General features: G+C 50.1%; 1 protein-coding gene across 1 annotated transcript in view; it reads right to left on the bottom strand.

The window, feature by feature from the left end:
- Nucleotides 1-13,863, bottom strand: part of LOC115548772 (integrin beta-1) — a 25,695-nt gene continuing 11,832 nt past the window's right edge. The window contains exons 3-16 of the mRNA XM_030363605.1: nt 13,610-13,695; nt 12,486-12,702; nt 11,324-11,494; nt 10,457-10,695; nt 8,975-9,130; nt 7,947-8,042; nt 7,379-7,468; nt 6,474-6,614; nt 5,904-6,103; nt 5,115-5,353; nt 4,229-4,451; nt 3,536-3,768; nt 2,924-3,090; nt 1-1,349 (exon numbers count right to left, since the gene is read on the bottom strand). Coding sequence (XP_030219465.1) covers nt 1,284-1,349; nt 2,924-3,090; nt 3,536-3,768; nt 4,229-4,451; nt 5,115-5,353; nt 5,904-6,103; nt 6,474-6,614; nt 7,379-7,468; nt 7,947-8,042; nt 8,975-9,130; nt 10,457-10,695; nt 11,324-11,494; nt 12,486-12,702; nt 13,610-13,695 — 2,324 coding nt within the window. The 3' untranslated portion in view covers nt 1-1,283. The remainder of the gene's footprint in view (nt 1,350-2,923; nt 3,091-3,535; nt 3,769-4,228; nt 4,452-5,114; nt 5,354-5,903; nt 6,104-6,473; nt 6,615-7,378; nt 7,469-7,946; nt 8,043-8,974; nt 9,131-10,456; nt 10,696-11,323; nt 11,495-12,485; nt 12,703-13,609; nt 13,696-13,863) is intronic.

Consider the following 13,863-nt stretch of genomic DNA (forward strand, 5'->3'; position numbering starts at 1 on the left):
TTCGTTTGTGGGTCAATCGTTTTGGGTCTTTATTTAATAAATATCAGAAAAAAAATTGCAAACATGAATGAGTTATAAAAAGGCACTTAAAAAGTCTGATATTTTGAACTCGGATATTCTATAGTTTACTAACGGAGATTGCCCTCTTAACACTGATCTTTTAAAAGGGTTTTTGAAATGGGATCCCCACTTTAGATTAAAAAAAAAAAGAACATTTGATCTAGGCACCAGAGAATAACATAGATCACATTTTAAACAAACATAAAAAGATAAATCAAGCTGAGAGGCCAAGGCTGGAGACCTCCACGCATTCAGCACCTGCAAGTAAAAACACTCTCCGAACATCTGACAATCTGATTTCTCGTGATTTCGTGTGATTGTATATCATTTGGCATTTCTGTGAAGAATCAGGGACCTGAGTTGTCTTTTTAAATTAAACAAGGAAAACCCAGAGCTAGACAGTAACACGGCCGTCTGTTCAACCCCCCCCCCCGGACCGCCGCGTGACAAACTGATTGTTTGGAAGGAAGCTGTTGCTAAGAAACACACCTTTAACGTAGACACCTCTAACATGAACTAACTCTGTCCGCTTAATTATGGCTTTAGACAGCGCGCCCCCCCCCCGTGCTACATCGCTGCGTTTAGAGTGGACCTCTCCGATAACGAGGCGTCGTCATGGTGACCCCAGTACCGACATAGAATCATCTCAGGGGGCTGATCCAGTCGACGATGTGGTTTTGTTTTGTCGGATTTAAGGCGTTCTACTGGATTACTGAGTCCCCGCTACCATGGAAACGTAGACGGGTGATCTGGGCGAGGCCTTTGACCGGCACCTGGAGAAGTTGGGCTGTGCCGGGATCGGAAACGTACGACAACATTGCGTGACGACATGGTAAGATAACCTGCCACGGATACTTGGTAGAATTACATGTCACCAGAATTAAGAACTGTAACATGCTATGAAGACTTGGTACAATGTTATCGTGCCGTCGGGTTAAGTGATGGTTCGATGAGGCCTTACTGGTCCTTGGCAGAACGCTCAAGTTCCACAGAGAACGAAATCAATAAAAAAAAAAAGAAAAGAAAAATATTATACAGACTGTACACATTTCCAAGCGATGCATAGGATAAGACACATTAGTTAAATGTAATAGTGGCAAAACAACAGTGACATAAAAATGATTAAAAAAAAAGCTTGCCCCCACCTCCATACCACCCCCCCCCCCCCCCTCACAAACAGGTTCATTTGCATACAGTGTCGTCATAACGGCAGGACCGGCCCATCACTTGCCCTCGTACTTTGGATTGACCACGGTTGTCACGGCGCTCTTGTAAATGGGGTTCTCGCCCTGAGAGACAGAGACAGAGACAGAGACAGACAGACAGACAGACAGACAGACAGACAGACAGACAGACAGAGAGAGAGACAGAGACAGAGACAGAGACAGAGACAGAGACAGAGAGATGTGAGAACTACAACACTACATTGAGTACAACGATGGTTTTACCCAGTCCTCCCAGCCTGTAGGTCTTCTAGAACAGACACGGGGAACAGGAGACTTCTCACTTAATAACGATAGATATTCAACGGTGCATCAGCCATTCTGGAGGGTCATGGCCCCATGTATGACCTCGTAGCCAGGGGGCCACCAACCCATGACTACGAGTTAGGGTCGCAAACATTTCCAGAACTGGAATTTCCCAGGCAGAAAAGGGTAATGATATTTTGTTGTACATTAATAATGGCTTCATCTCTCATGGGCCATGGCTCTGTATCCCCTATTGTACGTCTTGGCTCTAGCCCCTAGCCCGCTAGAGCTCTGAGACAAGATGGCCACCAGGTGGATGAAGAGGCCTGTAGCTGAGACAGACTGAATTGTTCTCCTGCCCCTGAGGGGATCTGGCTGGCGGCGGTTTGGTTCTGAAGGACGCTGGGGCCTTGTTTAGAACACATGTCTGAGACACCTAGCGTTGTCTAGGATTAATCCCACACACACACACACACACACACACACACACACACACACACACACACACACACACACACACACACACACACACACACACACACACACACACACACACACACACACACACACACACACAATCACAGCACACACACAACCCCCACAACTATTGTTTACTGATATCTTTATCGGTGGTCAGTTGTTCCTAGGATCATGTTGAGTTTGATCAACGGTTCAAACTGAAGTCAACCAGCAGTGGCCATTTTCTCCTCGCTGGTCCAACTGCCCCCGTCAAGGTTAAGAAGCAGCTAAACCTCTGTAGAAAGCGGCTCATATCCGTCTCCAGTGATGTCAGTTGGCCTCTTCTTCACTCCCTTCTTTCCAAACCCACAAAAGCTTTGTTCACGGCCCTCTGAGTTAATCCGCTGGTTTCTCTCCACCACTGCATTGGAAGTTCCTGTTATTGCCTTTCATGGGCGTGCAGTACTGCAGTGTGACCAGCGAGGTGGCAGCAGTGAGAGCAGAGCGCTGAACATAAGCTCCTCTGTTTGCAGGAGTTAATCAACCACACACAGTTCCTATCTAAGATAACCAAGGCTGTTGTGTTAATGGTGCGATTCCTCATGACTTAATTTGTCCAAAACACACCTTACTACTGTCATTGCAATGACTTAATTTAGCGAAGGTAATATTGGGTCATTTGATCTAATCTAGCCTAGCGAGCCTAACTAACCGCATTTAGCTAACCCAAATTAGCTAACCTAACTAAGCTAACCTTACTAAGCTAAACTGACCAATCTTCCCTGAGCTAACCTGAGCCGAGATAAGCGATGCTCTTGGTGTTGAGGTTGACCTTCCCTTTTCCCTTACAGGAAACACACCCGTGGCTACCAATAGCCCTGGTTAGCGTAGCCTAGCCTTGGTTGCCGGGGGCGACGCGAGGCAGCAGCACTCACCGTGTCCCACTTGGCGTTCATCTTCTCCTTCTCAAACTTGGCGAACTCGCGACGGTCGTGGATGATCATGAGCAGCTTCCAGATGAGCAGCAGGGCTAAGCCAATCAGGACGATGCCTGCGACCACGCCCACCACGATGGGGATGATGTCAGGGCCGGCCGGACACTCTGTGGGGGGGGGGGGGGGGTTACCCGAGGACAACACCAAAGTTATCACCAATATATCGTATTTATTAAAGTTCATAAACATTATTCGGTTCAATTCCCTGCTGAACCTTTCTCCACAAAGACTTCCTGTGGAAAGGCTGCGTGTCCAGGCTAGTCTACTTCCTGTGGACAGGGGGCGTGTCAAAACTAGTCTACTCCCCAACCACCAGACTTCCTGTGAACAGGGGGCTTGTCCAGGCTAGTAACAGTAATAACATGCTAGTAGTTGTGAGGTGCTAAAAGTAGATACTGATGACATGTCTTGGTTGCGTTGACCTCGGCCCGTTTGTTTTGAGGGCGTGGCTAAGTGCCACCCCATGCCCCCTGGCCACGCCCTTGCGTCCAATCTCAGCCGAAGGCCCTGGCCACGCCCAGAGCCGTCCAATCACAACCGAAGGCCACATACCCAGCTCCTCCACCACGTAGGCCTCGGGTGTGTCGTTGCGCACGGCGAAGGTGTAGTAGAACCAGCAGTCGTTAGCGTCGCGCTCCTTGCAGTGTGTGAGCGGGAAGCTCTGGTCCGTGGGCTGGGGCAGGTCGTCGCGCCGCGCCACCTTCACCAGCGTCAGGTAGCCGCAGCTCTGCTCGCACGCCAGCTTGTCCCCTTCGCCGCCGAATGCCCGGCACTGCACACAGTCCCTGTCGGGGGGGGGGGGGGGGGGGGGGGGGGGGGGGCGGTGGCGGAGGTTACCATGGTGACGGTGTATACAACGTAGGATACAGGACGTATAGCATGTTATAGCAAGTTGCTACTCCTAGCATGTAGCTGCAACTAGCGAATTACTACTCCTAGCATTTAGATACCATTACAATGTCACTTCTGCTAGCATGTAGTTACTACTAGCCGCAGATCACTACTACTAGCATGTAGATAGCATTAGAATGTAGCTACTACTAGCGTGTCGCTACTAGTAGCATGTCTCTGCAATAATGGTACCATTAACAGCACTATTTACCTCAAAGCTTTAATCTTTACTAACATAGTCTTAGTTCTGTACTTTAAGGTATAACCCATCTTCTTGGTATTGCCGATACCACTAGCGTGCCGCTACCCGCTACCATTAGCATGTAGCTACCACTAGTGTACCATCAGACTTACTTGTGTTCGGGGCATACGCCCGGGCAGGTGGGGCAGATCTCGCAGGTGGAGCCCTGGAACTTGGGGTTGGTGCACTTGCACTCGCCGCACTCACAGGTGCCGCGGCCGTTGCAGATCTGCCCGTTCTTGGCCAGGCAGGTGGAGGTGTCCAGGGAGCAGTCACACGCGCTGCCCGTGTAGTTGGCCTCGCACACGCACATCCGGCACTCACATTGACCATGGCCTGGGGGGGGGGGGGGTTAGCACAAGCGTTAGCATTACAACGTTAATCATACATTCATCGAACCACCCAGATTCATCCAGCTATCTACATCCATCCATCCATCCATCCATCCATCTACCTACCTATCTACCTACCTCCATCCACCTCCATCCCTCCATCCATCTATCTACCTCCATTCATCAATCCATCCATCTACCTCCATCCATCCATCCATCTATCTACCTCCATCCATCCATCCATCTATCTACCTCCATCCATCCATCTATCTACCTCCATCCGTCCATCCATCTACCTCCATCCGTCCATCTATCTACCTCCATCCATCTATCCATCTATCTACCTCCATCCATCCATCCATCTATCTACCTCCATCCATCCATCCAGCTATCTACCTCCATCCGTCCATCTATCTACCTCCATCCATCCATCTATCTACCTCCATCCATCCATCTATCTACCTCCATCCATCCATCCAGCTATCTACCTCCATCCGTCCATCTATCTACCTCCATCCATCCATCTATCTACCTCCATCCATCCATCTATCTACCTCCATCCATCCATCCAGCTATCTACCTCCATCCATCCATCCATCCATCCATCTACCTCCATCCATCCATCCACCTCCACCCATAACATTCACTCCGCCCGCGCCGTCCTCACCTCCACAGAGCTTGTTGCCGGAGCGGTCGCAGTTGAAGTTGTCGCACTCGCAGTATTTCCCGTTGTAGATCTCGGCGGGGTTCTCCCGCGTCTTGCACTCGCAGGTCCCGCACACGCACTCCCCGTTGTTGGAGCAGATGTCCGTCCCGTTGTCCCTGCGGCAGTTGGCGTCCAGGTCTTCCGTGCGAAGCTCGTCCTTACTGCACTCGCACTTTCCGCCGATACGCCCTGCATTACACCTGCAGCGGGGGGGGGGAACTCGTTAAGGAAACACCCGTTTAGGAAACATCTGCACCAGGGGACACTCGTTAAGGATGACGGTACAACTCGTTATGGACGAGGGGACAACTCGTTAAGGATGAGGGGACAACTCGTTAAGGATGAGGGGACAACTCGTTAAGGATGAATTGAGAGACTACAGATAAATACTGGTAAATGTTAAAAGAAAATGAAAAAGAAGGGAAAATTACATAACAGAATGCTTAGATTACTGGCAGATAGCAGCTTAAACTAACATCTCCCAACATATCACTACCAACTTCTGATCTGGAGGAAGCCGTCAAAAGATGGATGCAGAGATAAGGGCCTTCCATCCATCTGCCAGCACACCTGATAGTGACATAGGAGCCCTTTGACAGAGTGCTAAGTGCAGGATGCTAGCAGGATGCTATCATCTGTATCCTGCCTCCTTAGCTTGCGTTCAAACGCACTGCTACGATACAGGTGGAGGACAGCCGTGCATAGCCTAGCAGCGTGCTAGCCGTTAGCTCAGGGTACCACCCGACGTACTTGCAGGCTCCACACTCCAGGGTGCCGTTGCCATTGTGACAATCCTTGCTGTTGGGAACTCCGCCCTTGGAGCACTCGCACTCGCAGATGAAGTTGAGCACCACCTCCACCTCCTCGGTGAAGCCCAGTGGCTTGATCTTGATGGTCTCCGAGTTGTGGGACGGGCACTTGGTGGACTCCACCGAGATCTGGAACGAGACCTGGGGGGGGTATCGGATGTAGTTTGTCAGATGGTGTATCTGGGTGTAGTTGGTTAAGTTGTGTCACTGGGTGTAGTTTTCCGTTTGGTGTATCTGAGTGTAGTTTGGCGGGTGGTGAATCTGGGTGTAGTTTGTCGGGTGGTGCATCTGGGTGTAGTTTTTCGGGTGGTGTACCTTTGTGTAGTTTGTCGGGTGGTGTATCTGGGTGTAGTTTGTCGGGTGGTGTATCTGAGTGAAGTTTGTCGGGTGGTGTATCTGAGTGAAGTTTGTCGGGTGGTGTATCTGATGGTAGTTTGTCGGGTGGTGTATCTGGGTGTAGTTTGTCGGGTGGTGTATCTGTGTGTAATTCGTCGGGTGGTGTAGCTCGTACCTCGTCTCCGATGGAGATGTTTGAGCACTTCCTTCCGCCCTCGCCGGTCCCCGTCACGCCGTTCTTACAGACGGACTTGTAGCTGATGGTCACGCCCTCTGGGACACGGCTGTTCTCCAGGATCACCTCAGAGGACAGCGACTGGGGGGGGGAGGGAGGGGAGAGGGGGAGACAGAAAGACACATAAGTCCTTTTTCCATCAAAAAGATAATGCGCTTTAAAATGATGCGCATCAAGTTAATTCGTTCTGCAGAGGTGGTTTTGTGAAAGTTCTAGCGACATAAAAGTAATGGAAAACGGCTGAAGCGATATAGAATGTCATATAGAATGTCATGCGCATTGTTGATGGAAAATTATCTAGCCGGTCAGAAAAATGCGCTTCAACACGGGGCATTGTGACACAATTTTAATTCGCTATAATCATTCTGTCGATGGAAAACCGTTTAGGCGCTTCTTATGTCGCTACAAATTAATTCGCTTGAGAGTTAATTCGCTTGAAAATCTGATGGAAAAAGGACTATAGACAGAGATAATCTTTACTAACCTTGATTGGTTCTGTCTGAAGGTGGTTCTGAGAGGATGTGTACTGAGGGTTTGTAGGACATATCATTGTCCCTTGTGTCGTAACTCGTATGCATTTTCAGTATTCAGTACCCTAGCAGTAGTAGTATAGTTTGGTAGTATTTAGTAACTAGGTAGTACTTGGTAACTTGACTAGGTAGAAGTACTGTAGAGTAACTTATGTTGTAAGTGATATACTTTAGTAATGAGTAACCCTAGTGGTAGTATTGTAGTAACTTATGTTGTTATTGATGTACTGTAGTACTGAGTAACCCTAGTGGTAGTATTGCAGTAACTAGGCAGTAGTACTGTATTTACTAGGCAGTAGTACTGTAGTAACTCACGTTGTAGCTGTCGATGATGAGCTTGATGACGTTGGAGGAGTTGGAGGACAGAGTCCCCACGGCTGACTTAGGAATCAGATTCTTCAGCTCCTGGAACAAAAACAGACATTAGACACACATTCAAACATTAATCACTCCTAAACCTATGGACAGCATTTACATTTAGGGCATTTGGCAGACTCTTTTATCCAAAGCGACTTATGCCAGAGAAATAGAAACAACATATCGCTGTTGGTACAGTAAGGATGTTCATAGAACCAAGTACCAAGCATTAACAATCACTAGGTTATCCCATTCCCTGTACACAACAGAGATAGCTAGGAAAATATGCTACACAATGCCAAGTACTAAAGATAGCTAGGATTAGATGCTACAGTACTGTTTTTAAGTGCCAGGACATACAACATAAGCAAGTACATCAAGTATCCTTTGATGCATTACCACTAAAACAACAATCACTATTATGGCGTGGGCCTGTACAATCTAGTAGCGTCTCAGTCTGTCCTGCGGTCTGTCTGCACAGCGTCACTGAGACGCAGCCGTGTCGATAAAGGTTGATTGAACGGACCTTGTAGACGGGCTGGAACTCCTCGGTAACGGCGAAGATGGTCTGGATGTTGTGGTCGCTGAGCTTCTGCACCAGGTGGGCGATGGAGGGGTAGTCCTGAGGGGAGACAGAGGTGAGCCCCCGGACACGGCCTCAGACAAGGTCTAGACCAGGAAGACCTGGTACACTAACCCAGGGTCCCACAGCCACCAGAGGAGCCAGTGGAGCCAGTTGGATCCATGCTGGTGCTAATGGTTCTGAGTGCATTACGCCAAAAGCCAATGATGGACTAACGACATCTGGTGACCTTTATAACTGAAGACGATGCGTCGTTAACAACTTAACATATATGAACCTCCTCCTCCGAAACTCGTCCATCAGGAATGAACCACAGCAGGGGAAACGTAGCAGGCCGTCCCTCACTTTGAATTGTGGCTTAACGGTTATGGAGAAGAGGTCGTAACTATGGCGACGGCCACTATAGGCTACACAGTCTGGAGGAGCGCTACATTAATAAACCCCTGTATGCTTAGAGCATCGTGGCTCATGGTGTAGGTGTGTGTTGACTGAACTCACGTAGTAGTGGCTCATGGTGTAGCTGCGTGTTGACTGAACTCACGTAGTAGTGGCTCATGGTGTAGGTGCGTGTTGACTGAACTCACGTAGTATTGGCTCATGGTGTAGGTGCGTGTTGACTGAACTCACGTAGTAGTGGCTCATGGTGTAGCTGCGTGTTGACTGAACTCACGTAGTAGTGGCTCATGGTGTAGGTGCGTGTTGACTGAACTCACGTAGTAGTGGCTCATGGTGTAGGTGCGTGTTGACTGAACTCACGTAGTAGTGGCTCATGGTGTAGGTGCGTGTTGACTGAACTCACGTAGTAGTGGCTCATGGTGTAGGTGCGTGTTGACTGAACTCGCGTAGTAGTGGCTCATGGTGTAGGTGTGTGTTGACTGAACTAACGTAGTAGTGGCTCATGGTGTAGCTGCGAGTTGACTAAACTCACGTAGTAGTGGCTCATGGTGTAGGTGCGTGTTGACTCAACTCACGTAGTAGTGGCTCATGGTGTACATGTTGTTCTCCAGGTGACACTTGCCGTCGTTGGGTAGCACGATGCCGCCCAGCTTGCCGTCTCCGGCGAAGTGGAAGCCGGCGTCGGTGGAGAACACCAGCAGACGGGTCACGTTCCTCCAGCCGATCTTCCCCTGAGGACAGACCGGGGTTCAGGGGTCAGGGCCCAAGACTGTCTAACCCTGTACTATACAACTTTCTCCTGAAGGAGCTAGAGACTGTCTAACCCTGTACTGCAAGACCTTCTACATAAGGAGGTAGAGTGTTAGTAACAACGATTTTTTTTTCGACGCAATTGGCACTCTGGCAGCAATATAGGTACAAATAACAAAACAATCCCATTTGGGAGAATTTCACACACACCTCAAGCGAAACTTCATACCCGAAAAAACGAATTAAGTAAACCAACCTTGAGTTTTCATCGGGCTACAGATAGAGAAAGCGCTGTGTGTGTAAAACAAAAACACACTCCACCACCAGGAGTGGAGCCTGCGGCTTAAATACAAATGTAATTAACATGTTTGTGTTCCGTGATTACCTGTTTGGCTGTGGAGGTTGTAATATATATATTACAACCTACGTTCAGAGGTTCTGTACTGTAAGACCTTCTACAGAAGGAGGTAGAGACTGTCTAACCCTGTACTGTAAGACCTTCTACAGAAGGAGGTAGAGACTGTCTAACCCTGTACTGTAAGACCTTCTACAGAAGGAGGTAGAGACTGTCTAACCCTGTACTGAAGGACCTTCTACAGAAGGAGGTAGAGACTGTCTAACCCTGTACTGTAAGACCGTCTACAGAAGGAGGTAGAGACTGTCTAACCCTGTGCTGTAAGACCTTCTACAGAAGGAGGTAGAGACCGTCTAACCCTGTACTGTAAGACCTTCTACAGAAGGAGGTAGAGACCGTCTAACCCTGTACTGTAAGACCTTCTACAGAAGGAGGTAGAGACTGTCTAACCCTGTACTGTAAGACCCTCTACAGAAGGTGGTAGAGACTGTCTAACCCTGTACTGTAAGACCTTCTACAGAAGGAGGTAGAGACTGTTTAACCTTGTACTGAAGGACCTTCTACAGAAGGGAGGTAGAGACTGTCTAACCCTGTACTGTAAGACCTTCTACAGAAGGAGGTAGAGACTGTCTAACCCTGTACTGTAAGACCTTCTACAGAAGGAGGTAGAGACTGTCTAACCCTGTACTGAAGGACCTTCTACAGAAGGAGGTAGAGACTGTCTAACCCTGTACTGTAAGACCTTCTACATAAGGAGGTAGAGAGACTGTCCAACCCTGTACTGTAAGACCTTCTACAGAAGGAGGTAGAGACTGTCCAACCCCGTCCTTTAAGAACTTCCCCTGACCCTAGTAGCTAGAGACCGTCTAACCCTCTACAGTAAGACCTTCTCCTGAAGGAGCTAGAGACTGTCTAACCCTGTACTGATTAAGTCCCCCCTCTCCCTCCTCACCTCACAGACGGCCACCTGCATGATGGCGTCGAAGCCCCCCTCGGGGGAGTCCAGGTTGCCGGAGATCTGCTGCTGGCTGACCAGGTTGTTGAACTGGTTCCCGTCGTTGGTGAGGCTCAGGACGTTCTTGTAGCTGAAGGGGCTGGTGCAGTTGTAGTTGCCGATGCACGGATTGGCGAGGCGGGCCGGGGTGGTGCTGATGTAGGGCATCACCGTCTTCTCCACAAAGGAGCCGAAGCCTGAGGCAGAGGAGGAGGAGAAGGAGGCCAGAGGGTGAAGGTTAGAGAGGAGGTGGAGAGAGGAGGTGGAGGTTACAGAGGAGGTGGAGGTCAGAGAGAGGAGGTGGAGGTTACAGAGGAGGTGGTGAGAGAGAGGAGGTGGAGGTTAAGGAGGAGGTGGTGGAGGAGGAGGTGGAGGTTAGAGAGGGGGTGGTGCGAGAGAGGAGTTGGAGGTTCGAGAGGAGGTGGAAGAGGTTAAAAGAGAGGAGGTTAGAGAGGAGGAGGAGGTGGAGGTTAGAGAGGAGGGGGTGGAGGTTAGAGAGGAGGTGGTGGAGGAGGAGGTGGAGGTTAGAGAGGAGGTGGTGGAGGAGAAGGTGGAGGTTAGAGAGGAGGTGGTGGAGGTTAGTGAGGTTGAAGAGAGGTGGTGGAGGAGGTAGTGGAGGTTAGGGAGGAGGGGGTGGAGGTTAGGGAGGAGGGGGTGGAGGTTAGGGAGGAGGTAGTGGAGGTTAGGGAGGAGGTAGTGGAGGTTAGGGAGGAGGGGGTGGAGGTTAGGGAGGAGGGGGTGGAGGTTAGGGAGGAGGTGGTGGAGGTTAGGGAGGTTAAAGAGAGGAGGTTTGAGGTTAATCGTTCCAGTGGGATGTCTCCGTACCGATCCTGAAGTCGGAGGTGATCTCCTGCATCTCCCTCATAAGGTGGGTGCCCAGGTTCTTGACGTTCTCCAGATCGTCCTTCATGGAGAAGGACAGGTCCATCAGGTAGTACAGGTCGATGGGGTAGTCCTCCGCACGCTTGAACTTGAGGTTGAAGGTCAGGGGCTCCCCTGGTGGATGGAGAGGGAAGGACAAGGAGTTGAGGAAGGGGCTCAGATAACACACTATAGGGCTGATTATGGTTCCACATGCACGCAACGCACTGACCACGCAGACGCTGCGACGCAGCCGTGAACCTTTATGGTTCTGCGTCGGGTTAGAGTAAGCGGACCAATCACAGCCCTTGCTTCTGTGTCGCCTCGACGGAAGGTTAAAATTTCTGGGAGCCGCACGTCAGGCCCTTGCGATGGACGCTAGGAGGGTCCGCAAGGACGTAAGGGATCCGTAACCCCCTTGCGTTGCGTGAACGTGGGACCATAATCAAGCCTTAACTATCTAACACCTACATGCTCCGTAATGAGCTGTCTATGTACCGTTTAACCCCTACGTACGGACCCATCTCTGTACCGTCTAACCCCTACATACAGACCATCTCTGTACTGTCTAACCCATATGTCTTGACCTCTCTCTGTACTGTCTAACCCATATGTATGGACCTCTCTCTGTACTGCCTAACCCCTACCTGCTCCTTAATGACCTCTCTCTGTACTGCCTAACCCCTACCTGCTCCTTAATGACCTCTCTCTGTACTGTCTAACCCCTACGTACAGACCATCTCTGTACTGTCTAACCCATATGTCTTGACCTCTCTCTGTACTGTCTAACCCATATGTATGGACCTCTCTCTGTACTGCCTAACCCCTACCTGCTCCTTAATGACCTCTCTCTGTACTGCCTAACCCCTACCTGCTCCTTAATGACCTCTCTCTGTACTGTCTAACCCCTATGTACTGACCCGTCTCTGTACTGTCTAACCCCTATGTAAGGACCCCTCCCTGTACTGCCTAACCCTATGTAAGGACCCCTCCCTGTACTGTCTAATCCCTATGTAAGGACCCGTCCCTGTACTGTTTAACCCCTATGTAAGGATCCATCCCTGTACTGTCTAACCCCTATTTAAGGACCCATCCCTGTACTGTCTAACCCTGGGCGGCGCCTCACCGGAGCGCAGGTTGAGCGTGAGCTTCTGGGGCTGGATCTGGGTGATCTGCTCGGGCTTCAGCTTGTCCGCCTGGTCCTTCTTGCGGTTCGTCACGTCCTTGTTTATGTTGATGTTGATGTTCCCGCGCGGGTTCTCAATCTTCACGCACTTCTTGGCGCTCAGGGATCCAATGTCGTCACAGCGCACCGTCTTGGACTCGCCATCTCTCAGGAAGTTCTGAGGAGGGAGAGGGGGAGACGGCTGTGTGAGAAGATAAACACGTACGTGAAGTCACATGACAGTTCACCGGCTGATTGACAGAAAGTTGAGGAGCAACGGTGGGATTTAGTATTTCCTGGCCTGGGTCTTAGGACCTGAGGCTCAGGGTTCGTCCTAGGGCTCAGGACCTGGTACCCCATATGCATCTGGGGTCACGGGAAACGACTCTGAAGCTCCCGATTTTTAAGCTAATAAGTCCTAGTGAGGGCTAAATGATGTCGAATCACTGAGTAGAACAGAGTTAGAGAGGGGGAGGCTACAGAAAGGTCTCTAGAGTTTCTTCCCACAGCTCAGACCAGTGTCAATGGGAAGGGATGTGGGTTCATGGGGTCATGGGGGTCATGGGAAACCCTGGATCATCAGCTCTAGACGTCCCATAGTGCACTGGATATAGAATAATGGAGGAAAGGGTTAACTATATACCAGACCAGTATATTCCAATACAGACTATTATAGACCAGTATAAGAGGGGATAGGCCGGTACAGACAAGAATAAACAAGTGTAATAGGGGACAGGCCAGTACAGACCAGTATATTCCAGTATCAGAGGGGACAGGCCAGTACAGACCAGTATATTCCAGTATAAGAGGGGACAGGCCAGTACAGACCAGTATATTCCAGTATAAGAGGGGACAGGCCAGTACAGACCAGAATATTTCAGTATCAGAGGGGACAGGCCAGTACAGACCAGTATATTCCAGTATCAGAGGGGACAGGCCAGTACAGACCAGAATATTTCAGTATCAGAGGGGACAGGCCAGTACAGACCAGTATATTCCAGTATCAGAGGGGACAGGCCAGTACAGACCAGTACATTCCAGTATCAGAGGGGACAGGCCAGTACAGACCGGTAGAGGGGGCTTACCTCGTCGGTGCACCAGCCACACTTCTCGGCGACCTGGATGCACTCTCCACAGGACTGGGCGTTGGCCTTGATGCATTCACTGCCCTCTGCAACACACAAGCCACAAGACAAGCCCTTAGCCTCCGGTAACGGACCAACCAACACACACCAGACCGGGCCCAAACCCGGCAGACACACACCGGACCAAAAAGAAACACACACCCCGGACCCAAACCCCACAGACACACTGGACCCAAACCCCACAGACACACAGG

The sequence above is a fragment of the Gadus morhua genome, chromosome 8 (genome assembly GCF_902167405.1).
Source record: "Gadus morhua chromosome 8, gadMor3.0, whole genome shotgun sequence".
NCBI classification, from domain to species: domain Eukaryota; kingdom Metazoa; phylum Chordata; class Actinopteri; order Gadiformes; family Gadidae; genus Gadus; species Gadus morhua.